The sequence below is a fragment of the Acartia tonsa genome, chromosome 14 (genome assembly GCF_053477335.1).
Source record: "Acartia tonsa isolate MP-2025a chromosome 14, ASM5347733v1, whole genome shotgun sequence".
In the NCBI taxonomy this organism is placed as follows: Eukaryota; Metazoa; Arthropoda; class Copepoda; order Calanoida; family Acartiidae; genus Acartia; species Acartia tonsa.
In genome coordinates, this window is record NC_137273.1 from 38,830,362 (window position 1) to 38,842,800 (window position 12,439).

At 29.0% G+C, this 12,439-nt stretch overlaps 2 protein-coding genes across 3 annotated transcripts in view; both read left to right on the plus strand.

The window, feature by feature from the left end:
* Nucleotides 1-4,507: 4,507 nt before the first annotated feature.
* Nucleotides 4,508-10,219, plus strand: LOC145306600 (peptidyl-prolyl cis-trans isomerase FKBP2-like). 2 transcript variants are annotated; one of them, XR_013875073.1, is made up of 7 exons: nt 4,508-4,568; nt 4,870-4,924; nt 5,463-5,532; nt 6,039-6,084; nt 6,473-6,543; nt 7,205-7,337; nt 10,056-10,219. XR_013875073.1 is itself a non-coding variant. In XM_080148808.1 (6 exons), exons 1-6 carry the CDS (start codon nt 4,512-4,514, stop codon nt 7,284-7,286), a joined length of 381 nt encoding a protein of 126 aa, XP_080004934.1. In that variant the 5' UTR covers nt 4,508-4,511; the 3' UTR covers nt 7,287-7,507. The 2 variants fall into 2 exon arrangements, 1 of the variants encoding a protein (XP_080004934.1); XM_080148808.1 differs by lacking the exon at nt 10,056-10,219 and having other exon boundaries at nt 7,205-7,507.
* Nucleotides 10,214-12,439, plus strand: part of LOC145305461 (uncharacterized) — a 64,669-nt gene continuing 62,443 nt past the window's right edge. The window contains exon 1 of the mRNA XM_080147079.1: nt 10,214-10,282. The gene's annotated coding sequence lies outside the window, so the exon portion shown is untranslated. The remainder of the gene's footprint in view (nt 10,283-12,439) is intronic.

Below are 12,439 nucleotides of genomic sequence, written 5' to 3' on the forward strand. Positions count from 1 at the left end.
TTCATGGTAATAAATACACATTCGTAAACTTCACTATGTTGGTCATTCGGAGGGCTTCGAGATAAGATTTCGAGAACGGCTAGGCATTGCGTTCCGAAACATTCCCAATTCCCCTCCTTCATCCAGTCCCTTCCCTTCCTACTGGATAAACGGCCCGACCAATAAATGCGAGGGGATATTGCAACCTAATTTGACGATAATTTTTCTCCTGTCATAATATCCACGTATATTCTACATCCTTTTTATAATCATGTTAGATTAGTTTGTAATTAAGCTTTTGACTCTATAAGTAATCGTATATTGGGAGATGTAAGGGGTGTAGATGAAATTATTTGACATTATTATCTTCCTTTTAATTTTACAAAAGAAGACAAAAGTCTCAATTTAAAACGATAACTTTCTATATATCGTTTACCTCTCTTTTTTTAAAAGAGCGATTATTTCCCCCTTTTTATAGTATATCCATAAAAGCGCAGCAACAATAAGCTAAAAAACAGGCAGTGAATTAAAATATAAAAACTGTATTGGCATGTTTTGATTTGTTCAATAAATAAAAGTTTATATGATAAAAATGAGCCAAAAGGCAATAAGCTATATAAACTGCCGACTAGAAATAGAACATACTAAAACAGAATAGCTACGCTGCTAATTAACTATGGATTGATTATTTTGTTGCACAGCCTTATAATAACTAATCTGTCATTGTTTAAATATTGAATTATATCTAATTTAGACTGCTGTCGTTTTAACAATTATAGAGTAATACGTCTTTAATTAATTTAGAAACAGAATATATTTTAATCAGAACAAATTATCAAATTCTAATTTTGTAAAATAATGTCTAATTGTTACAAGAATCAAAACAAATTAAAATGTTACATGATAGGCTATCTTTTCAAATTTAATATAAGATAGCGGAGTAATGAGTATATGTAGACTACTACATTCTTAAAATTACACCTAATTATTGAAGCTCTTTATAGTGCCTATAAAAAATGACACTATACAACATAAATGAACAATGATAGGCCAGTACACAGACTAAACTACCAATGGCTGGCAAGTATACATTTTAGTTGACCAATGGTAGGCCAGTGTGATGTCATTTTATATAGGCACTTATAGGCTTCCTAATTATTCAAAAAATCTCATTTCTTACTTCAAATAGATATAAAAAATCTTTTATCCTTAAGATAATATATGAAGATGAACGACTATACCCTAAATGTAGTAAGCGTCGCTTTTATAATTTAACAAAAACTTTCTTGTTGAACTGCTTGGCCAAAGCATTTAAAACTTCCTTGATGTAAATTCTATGAAAATATGCATAAAAATTTCTTTTTTAGATTTGCAGATTCTTAGCTGTTGTATGATAATGCATTTTAATGTGTTAGTGTCTGCACCCTTAGCATCTAGGGCCTTCCTTCAAGGAATGCAGCCTACAATTTTGGTTTTTCGTGCAATTGATATCAAGCTTCCCTTAACAGTTGTTAGTTAATTGATTTGGCAGTTTAAAAGATCTTACTGGACATGTAAACATTTTATATATAAAACACCAATATTTTTACATGATAAACAATAAACATGCATAAATATCAATTCTAATAGAATGTATTTTATTACACTTAAGATAATAAAAACTAAAACCTTATAACAAAGAATAATTAAACAGTTTAATTAAAGCTGCTTAATAGACAGACGAACTGTAATTCTACATTAAACAATGGTAATATCCATAAATAGCGCATTTTGCAACTTTTCAAGAATACATATACTTTTTATATATTTGGCTGTAACTTAAGATTTTGAAAAGTACAAAACTAATTGATTTCTCCAATTCAAGGAGCTTCTAATAGGTCCTTGGCTGGTTTTAGGCTATTCTATTTTTTACTTTAAGTCTTGGAAAGGCTGTTTTTTTTCTGCACATCCCTACATCTTTAGATACAGAGCCCCGAGATGTTAGGGGCGCAATCGCTAGTTTAAGTTAAAAAATACTGTCTTTATTCAAATAAAAAACGCTTAGGGTTTTGTAACTTTTCTTTTTCTTTTTTTTTTCGTTTTTATTTAAAACAAAAGGGGGGTATATGCTCAACAATGCACCTTTAGGTAAATCGCTGAAATCTTAGCTGTTTTGTCTTTCCTTGATTTTAATGACTTTGTGTTTATTAAGCATATCATATGTCTGTTTTGCATACGGGATAGGACAGTGGAAAATAAATAAATATTTTATAAAATATTTTTTGTAAAGAATATTACAATTTATGATTGCTTTGTTATTTATGAATGTCGTCATCCTTGTTTTGATAACATCTTATCATATTTTAAATAGTACATTTCGTGGCAAGGATACGAACCAATCAAATTTTTTTTTTTTAAATCTATTAAACTTTTTCATATCGATATATCGGCATTGAATATAAGTGGTTTTAGCTTACAAGTTATAGACTTTTTTTTATTAAAATAAATCTTGTAATATACCTTTTTTTTTATTTTATAAATGCAAACTGCATTCTAATGAACGAAAAAAAGAAAATAATAATATTTGAAGCCAAATTCACACATGTAGAATTGAAATTAATTTTGCTTGCTTTTAGCAGCAAAGCTATGCAACAAGAAATCTATGCCAGTATGTTATTTTTTTTTCATTTGTTACGAGTAAATTAAATAAGGGTGATATGTTTTATGTTCCATAATGCTAAAAGAAATTTTCATATTGTTTGGACGAATTTTCCTCGAAATAGATAGATAGATGGAAACTAATATATGCAAAATTTGGCTGATGTGTAAATGTAAATATTTGGAAAACCTTCGATATTTTGTCCAGTTCATTAAGTTTCTTCTCATTCGCTTTAAAAACTTGTTAGACCGGGCCTTAGGCCTCTTAGGGCTAGCAAAACTGTTTTTAATTCTAGAATTTTTCATTATATTATCTGCGGAAAGCTGTCTATAATGCAATAAATAAATATTATGCAATCTTGATTAAATGTTTCAAATTCAACCAAAAATCTTAACCAACAGAAGGGGTAATTTTTCTTATCATCATTAGGAAGTACCTCTTTTTATCTTCTATTATCGTAGAAAAGTTAAAGGCAAATAAAATTTTCTTCATGTACCATATTTATGTCACTAAATGTACTATTTAAAATATGATAAAATTTTATCAAAAATAATTTGTTATCTTATTTTAAATGCGATAACGCTTTATAATCATTGAAAAAAACTATAAATAAAGAAAATTTCTAGTTTTGAATTTAGTATTACAATAGTTTCAAATTTTTTAACTTTTAAAAAAATATATGTTTGATTTATGTAATATTAAGTTGTAATTTTTTTTTTATGTTACTGCGCTATTAATGGTCAACACTGATGTGTGTCTGTCTGTCCTTCATTCTGTCAATAATGCTGTCCTTTTGTCAATTCTTTTTCCTGACATAGTGCACTGTTTACTGGGTTTACTTAGTAGTTTCTCTCCTCTATCTGTTTTTCTTCTTCTCACTTTATCTATCTCTCTTTCTCTCTCTGTCTATCTCTCTCTTTTACATTCATCCTATTTTTCTCTCCCTCGCGCAAATTCACTCTATCTTTTACTTATCTTTCTTTCTCTCTCTTTCTCTCTTTCATTGTCTCTCTCTGCCCCTCTCCCCTTTTCTGTCTTTCTGTCTCTCTCTCTCTCTCTTACTTATTTTCTTTCTTTCTTTTATTTCAAAACACAAATTTTTAAGAATCCTAGTGAACTAAGCTATTAGTTTGAAACTGACAGTTCTAAGTAAATATAAATTATGTGTTTTGAAATTTTAACATTGTACAAAAATATAATTTCGTAGATGTATCTTATTATCAAATCTCAAGAACCGCACTTTATTACAACAGCAAAAACTGCCAGTTTCCCTTTGGCAATGGACAATGGGCTGTTTATTACACTAGTCCCCAAAGTTTTAGAATATCGTTTTCTCATTTGTTGGCTTAACATCTTTGAGGATTTTAGTGAATTCTGATTGGTTGGATCATTAAATTAAGTGTCTAAACGTTTCAACCATTTATTGTTATCAACAGAAGGGATGATTTATCAGTAATTGTCATATCCCTTTATATCCCTGTTTTATCTGACTTTTTTCTTCTTATATTTTGTTTATTATTCAATATAAATGGAAGAAAAAGTAATCTCCAAATTATAAAAATTAAAAAAAACATTCTCTTTTAGCATTTTGTCCCCTTAAACTGATATGAAGGTAATACATAATTTATCTTCCATTTACATATCCCCTTATTGCTAGTTTGTTTTTTTGCAACAAAATTGGCCATGAGAAATCTTTTTCTGTGAATATAAGAAACTGTATTTTTAAAAAAGGAGGGATAGATTATATAATTAATAATCAATTTATGAAGGATACTTTTTACTATAATAAATAAAAAGAATAGTAATGGCTTCCTTTGAAAGCACACAAACTTGGAGAACTTTAACATACAAAATAAATGTATTAAAATAAATTTTGATTCCTTTCAGAACTAAAATGCGTGTCTTTCTCACCCTTAGCTGTTTGATGGCTGTGGCTGTAGCTCAAAGTCAGGTTGGTTGATTTAATCTTTTTATATGTAGCGCAGCTACTTTATGATTAGTGGATGTCTGTCCATTATTTCTGTAAAAAAATTAGTCTTTAAGTGAAAGGATCATTAATTAAAGGGCCAATATCTTCTGGCTATAGAGTTTTTTTGTATCTAAATTGTACTCAATTGTAAATAAACTCATCCCAAAAGTAAAATTTTAAAATAGAATAGACCAAAACCTATGTGAATCTTCTATGTAAAAAAAGAGAACTCAAGCTGTTCAGTAATAAGTAAATCTTCTATATAATTTGTTTTTCTTTTAAGCTGGACATTCAAGTGACCAAGAGTGTTCCTAACTGCAGAGTAAAATCTAGAAATGGTAAGTCTTTATTTTTATTAGCCCAGTTACTATTTAATAAGAGTATGTCTGTTTGTCCGATCTTCTGTAATGAATAATTATAATTTAAATCTAAGCATTCTATGCTCATTCTTTATAAAATTGTTATTCTAAAATCATTACCATATAGTTATTTAAAATGTGTTTAATTTTACTTTTTGTGATATCTAAATGTTGGTTAATATTAACGATTCATAGGACGATTAAGCACACTTTTCTCTACAGTACATATAAAATTAGGGATGTAAAGGGATAAGACAATGGCCGGTAAATTAATGTACATCCCTAAAGTTAATTCACAAAATTTCTGTAGATTACAATTAGTGATTGAAACGTTTGGAAACTCAACATTATAAATCAATCAATCAAAATCCATTTAAAGTCCCCAAAGTTTTTAAGCCCATGAATAAGAAAACGTTATTATAAAACTTTGGGGACTATTGTAATAAACACTCCATTGTTCCCTCTCTTTCTCTCTGGTATAGAATACAATAAATAAAGAACAAGATTGAATTTTTAGGAGACAAGCTGACTATGCAATATACTGGAACATTGACAGATGGTACCCAGTTCGATTCCTCCATTCCTAGGTATATATATCTAACTATCTATATATAAAAAAATATATCTCAAGGGGAGGGTAATGTTAAATCCTCCTCTCCCCCAAAAGATTTTATTTGAGAGTTAGGAAATGGGGAAGGGAAGGTTTAGCGGCTAAAATTTGTTTTAGATCCCATCCAGTAGAAGAAGGGGTACAGAGGTGGATTCTTAAAAAAAAATTTGCCCAACTAATTGCTTAGTGGGCAAAATTGTTTTCGTGAAAAATCCTCCAAAATCACATAAAAAATCTACAAAAATTAAATAAAATCTTATGTTAATAACCCGTCTATGATTTTGTTTAATTTTTGTAGATTTATAAAGTGATTTTAGTGAATTTTTCACGTAAACAATTTTGCCACACTAAGCGATTAGTGGGGCAAATTTTTTTTTAAGAATCCACCTCAGGGATATTTCACCCTCACCCTACCCCATCTGATAAAATAGTTTTTATTTAAGCTTGAATAATCACATAATATTAATTAAAATTTAATTCTAGGGGAGAGCCATTTGTCTTCACACTTGGAGAGGGCAGAGTTATCAAGGTATAGTACATTTTTAAAAGCAAAACTTCTATAAATGCAAATGTCTTTCCTATTATCCATTTGAAAAAAATACCCGGAATGATTAACCTACTAATAACCTGATTTTTGTTAAGATTTCCATCATTATAACTCAATTTGCCCGTCTATAATTTGAAACTTAGAAATGTGATTTTCCTTTGGTTATAAGATATGCGTTTGAAATTTCCTTTGAAGATCCGCATGACTATAAAAATTCTACAATCTATAAATTAGTTTGGCCGTTAGTCTGTTTTACTATTGATTTATATTCTTACTATTCAACTTAGTAAGTCTGTATTAAAGACTCAAGGAACGCTTCCTTGCGCCGATACAAAGTCTTTATATTTGTTTTAAATAATTTATTTTTCAGGGATGGGACCAGGGGCTGTTGAACATGTGCGAGGGAGAGAAGAGAGTTCTGACCATCCCCCCTCACCTTGGGTAAGATATCTATCTATCCATTATCTATATCTTTGATTAAAGTAGGGTACATTTGGGTGAGACAATTTTACCATATATCCATTTATCTATATAATCTTTCTGAGTATTTATCTTTAATCAAGAAGGGGACAGAGTATAAAATTTACTATACATCCCCATCTTAGGTAAGATATCCATCCATCATTTTATACAACTTATCTAAATGTCTATCTATCTTTGATCAAGTTAGTGAAGTGGAAGACATTTTAACCATCCATCCCCATCTTGGGTAAGATATCTGTCTATCCATTTATACAACTTAACTAATTGTCTATCTATCATGCACAAGTATGTAGGACGGAAGACAATTCTCACCATTCTATCTATCCATTCATCTACCTAATCTTTCTTAGTTTCTATCTATATCTATATATCTATGAACAAGTAGGTAGTATGAAAACGGGTTCTAAACTTCCCCCCTCCCTCATTGGGTAGGATATCTATATATTTTATTGATTTACAATTTAATTTATCTGTATAATCTTTATGTGTATCTATTTTCTAACCATCCCTTCCCACCTTGGGTAATCTCTTTGTGTATCTATCTATTTATCTTGAATCAAGAAGAATGGGACAAAGGATATTTTAAACTACCCATCCTTATTTTCATCTATCTATCTAGGTATGGTAGCCGTGGTGCTGGCAATGTCATTCCTCCCAACGCCGTCCTGATCTTCGATGTTGAGCTGGTCAAAATCAATTAGAATTAATCCCCCAAACTTGGACGATAATTCATCCCCAAACATCAACGAAACAGGGATATTTTTGTACATATTTCAAAATAATTTGAGAATAAGAGAAAAATATTTTACTTATCTTTTTAAAAACATAATTAGAAGCTTATTTGATCTTTCTTAAAATTGTAGTAGTTAGAAAATCATAATATTCAATAATCTTTTAAAATTACAATAAATCAAGATTTTTTTATGTCTATTTTGGTTAATAATTCTTAATTGTTATTCTGTTACCCTTTGATTAAATGGCCTTTGTCAGGAATTTTTACTGTGTATGGTAAAATGCCCCTGTTTATGGGCGAAGACATTGATTATTAACTTTCTTTTGATGTCATCTATGTAATACTCTAAGTGTAGCCTTACTGAAAATCAACCTCTGAACTACAAAACCTTTTTCTCGTATCCTAAATTTAAAGCGCCCGATGAAGTAACATAAACTACACTCTAAAATCGTGGAAGTGTTTATTAATACTGGGTGGGGACCATAAATTAAAGTTTTAAAAACACGTTCTCTCATTTGTAAGTAAACAGCATTCTTGCATAGAAGGACCTACGGACGGTTAGCATAAAGTGTATTCTACGCTGTTAGAAAAAAGTACGCATACAAAAAATTTCCATCAAACGGTTTTAAATTGAAGAAATGATGCGTGAAAATAGTTAATACATGAAACAATCATACATACAGTTGAATGTTACACCTTGATATAAACTATAATGCCTCCATATTTGTTGCTAGTAAATATTAATATCCACATAATAAAAAAGAAATGGTGAAAAGTTAATCATAAGGCCAATTGAAATCCGTTGCAGTTAACAATAAAAAGTAGCTAGAAACGATTATTTAAAAAAACTCTTTAAAATTTTTACAAAAAATGAATAATTTTAATCAATTAATCATAAAATATTATGAAGGTGAAATTTGAAATAAATCATATGTAAAAAGGATCTGAGATAGTAGGAACATATATCATTTATATAAAAGCAAGGATGACAACATCCATAATAACAAAGCTCTAGATTTTATAACATAATAGGAAAAATAATAAATTACAATTCAAACCAAATTTGCACAAAACTTGCTTTCTAAATCGTACCTTACTGTTACAGGAATCCTAATGCAAAGTTTGACATTGATAGAAAATCTAACATGCCTAAATCTGTTACAGACGGTCGGACTGACCATTTTAAATTTTAGAAAAGCTTCGCTTTGAAAAACAGTTAATAGCAAGATAGCGAGATTCAACATGGCTTAACAGATGGACAGACAGACAGACAAACCCCTTGAAGAGTGACTTTTCAATTTAAAAAATCTGTCATTGAAATACATAACAATAAAAGTGAATTGTGGTTAGAAACATAGACAAACATAACGCAAATAAAATCAATTTTATTTATTTATGCTTTGCTGAATTTTTAGTATATTTACAATGACGATAAATCAATCTTCCCTTACACATTTCTTATGTGTGAAAGTATGACACTAGCTTTCTTAAAGTGAGGTATTATATGAAAGTGGAAATGGTTGTCATATATTTTTATTTGATCATAAAGATAGGTCTAAATCAGAAGTTGAATTATAATCACGTTACATTTTAAAACTTTTATACTTGACTACAATAAATTTTAATATTTAAGATATCGGACATAAATCAATAAGAAGCATCTTGAAGTGCCTAATAAAAAATGACGCCGCCATGCATTATAATTACCAATTAAAGGTCAGTATACTGGTCATATTGGTCATTTGTATTGTATTACGTCATTTTATATTAGGTCCTATAAGCTGCTTCATAAGTAAAATCGTATGTCAATAAGAAAAATTTATAGAGGATTGGTTAAAAACAAAAAAATACGTAAATTCGACATAATTTTAATAAACTGAAAAACGCGAATGTGACAAATAGATTATTAAATTATAATTTGGTCCAACTAATGATGCATCGTTTTTGTGTGCATATATTACTGTGAAATATTTTGCGTCTAGTTAATTTAATTCTAATAATATAAACAAGGATGACAACATCCATAAAGCGAAGCTCTGAAACGATAGGACAAACGAATATTAGCACTTGTATATTCAGTATCATAACTCAATAAGCAGAATATTAATGCATAAGTCTTAATTAACAAAACTTTAAAGTAGTAGTATTAATAAAAAAAGTTAGAATTCATTCATATTATTTTGTTTATCGTAATCATTACTATATCAAAAGTTACTTATTTTTTTCGTTTTTATTTAACGTTTAAATTTTTATTTTACAAAAACACTAAAGCAATCAATTCAGATATATCTGCTTTTAATCTAGTTATGCTTTAATTCAAAATAATTTATTATGGAAAATTTATTTTATTGATATTTTTATATTATTGGTTTAAAAAAGCTTTTCTTTAAGATAAGTACAAATATATTAAGTACATGGATAACAACATTCATAAAAAACACTTATGGACAAACAAACAGTAGCACAACTTGAATAACAAAGCCTTTATGATTATGAAAATAAGTTTTTTTTAAATTCTCAAAATGACCTTAAATTAGCATAATTACCATAGAAATAAGAATTTCAAATATTGAATACTTTTATATCACGTGTCAAAAATTCTTATAAAAGCTAGGTTTTTTTAAAATTAACTAACCTAATGAAATTCAATCCATGAAGATTTAAAATCGATAGAACAGTTCTTACAAAAAAAATTCCCCATCTGTAGTAAAATTTATATATATATACAAAAATATAAAGACGAATAACTGAAAACCAACGCCTACCTGAACAAAAAGAACACTAAAGAAATTTGAATTTATTTTTAACATATTTTTTTTTATTTTCTTTTTATATTATTTTATATAAATAATATCAAACTTTAACTTATCAAAAACTTTTAATTAAATTTTTTTCAGAGAAGATGTAAAATGTATTAATTGCTGTTTGGTTATTTTTAAGTTTCATCATTTTTATAAGGAAAAGGTAAGAAGTTAGTAATAAAACAGAAAAGACGACATCCATGAAAACAAAGTGGAGAAAATTACAAATTTAGAATGTGTAAGGTCTTTTGGGATAAGATATTTGCTCATAAATTAATGTACATACTTATAAATATGAAAGACAATGGTTGAAAAGACACTGCTAATTTTTAACTTACTATCAGATGTGACAAAAGTATCCAGAGTCTTTTAACCAACTAATCAGAAATCGTGTTTTAAGACCTTTGGACACAGACAGTAGAAAGAGTAGCTGCTTCCAAATGTTATGAGTATGACCTAACTATATCCTTAAATCCAATACTTTAGACAACATAGAGTTTTCCCAAAAATAACCTAGTGAAGTACAGAAACGAAATTCACCTACTTAACTTTAGAAAATTTATAAAGGGGTGAGAACATTGAACTAGTTTTGAAATGTTTGTGTTAATTAGGTCAGGTTAAGCTATATTAGGTACAGGGCAACAAATATTTAAACCTATTTATCTAAAACATAAGGGAGAGGGTGAAGTTTCTGTGCTTGCTAGGTACTTTATTTTGTGTAAATTATAGAGTAGCTTTGCTATATTAAAATGATTAATCATCATCATTTTTTAACATACCCTAATAATTGAGACATTAATCAAAACATGGGAGTAGCCTAAACCCAAGGTTAAATTTATAGGGAACTAAGTAAGTAGCGAAGCTAATCTATAAACTGTTTTAACAGTTTGTCTGTCCGTCAGTAAAGTTGTTTTTGGGAAATATAAATTTCTCAGCTGATATTTAAGATGAAATAAGCATTTATAACATATTTTATATGGTAATACATAAGATTTCTTTAAAGAAAGTATTAATTATTCGGTTGTTAATTAAGATAAACCTTTAATTTTTCCCAAACCACCAAAACAGACATACAGATAAATATGTAAAGCAGCTTTGCTAGTTATAAATATTTTGTTAATATCAACCTAAATATTTAACTATATTTTCAATGATCGATCTCAAATCTTAAAGATCTTAATGTTAGGTCTTTAAATTTTGCTTTGGGCTAAATTGGTAAGGTATTTTTAGGAAATAAAATAAGCTGTTATTTCCCCAATTTTTTTCGTCAGATACAAATAATGATAAAGTAACAAGATGTTTGTCTGTCTGCCTGTTTTTACCGAAGGATCTCACTAACCGCCGCGCTGAACCGCTCGGGTTCTCCTTTACAGGGTAACTCCTCAGAGGACCCGGGAAGGTTTATAACTATTTTAAGGGAGGGTACCACCACCATCTCAAGAGAAATTGCTCCTAGAAAAAAAACCTAGCAAATGTATCTTTTATGAATTATGTATTTGGGTTTATTTACTCATCAAATAGATATATTTGTGTATGCCTGTCCTAATATAAGATTTTCATCTTATTTAACACATTTTATAGCTAAACCAGTTACAAATTATATGTTTTTATTAGAATTAATTATTTCTGTCTATATTCTCATTACTCTTTTATATCCTTGTAAATTTAGCCAATCAGTTTTTTGGCCATAAATGTTATCAATCAACGATACAGATATCATGTGTAGAAATAGCCTAAATTTTCCTAGTATTTCAACTATTGTGGTGTTATTATGTTAATATTTTGGGGCATCCCACCCCATAAGAAAATAGCTTAAAACCACCACACGACCAGTAGGTATATACCCTGAAGAGTAGAATCCGATCGGTTCAGTGGTTACCAAGATCTACAGATTCACACAGACGAACGGACGGACGGATAGACATCAAGCTACTTTCTAATACTCTAATCATAATAGAAATATCATGTCAATAATAAGTCATCAATTACAACTTTTATTACAATAATTTTAGCTTCATCGTTTGAACACCTAATAATGATTTTCTCAGCCTCCCTCTAGGCTAAAAAAGTTTGCTACGGCGCGAGATGTTGAAACAATAAATCATTTTTTTTTGCCTATCTATCTACAAACTTATCTATCTACTTACATTTTTAAGGAAAGTGTGGGTCAAATTTTTAACAGCAATTTCTCTTTTGAATGGTGAAGGTACATTACCCCCAAATAGTTAAAAGCCTTCCCTGGACCTACAAGAAGCTTTACTATTAAAAAAAAACCATATTGGTTCAGCGGTTAGCACACAGACATCTTGTTACTTTTATA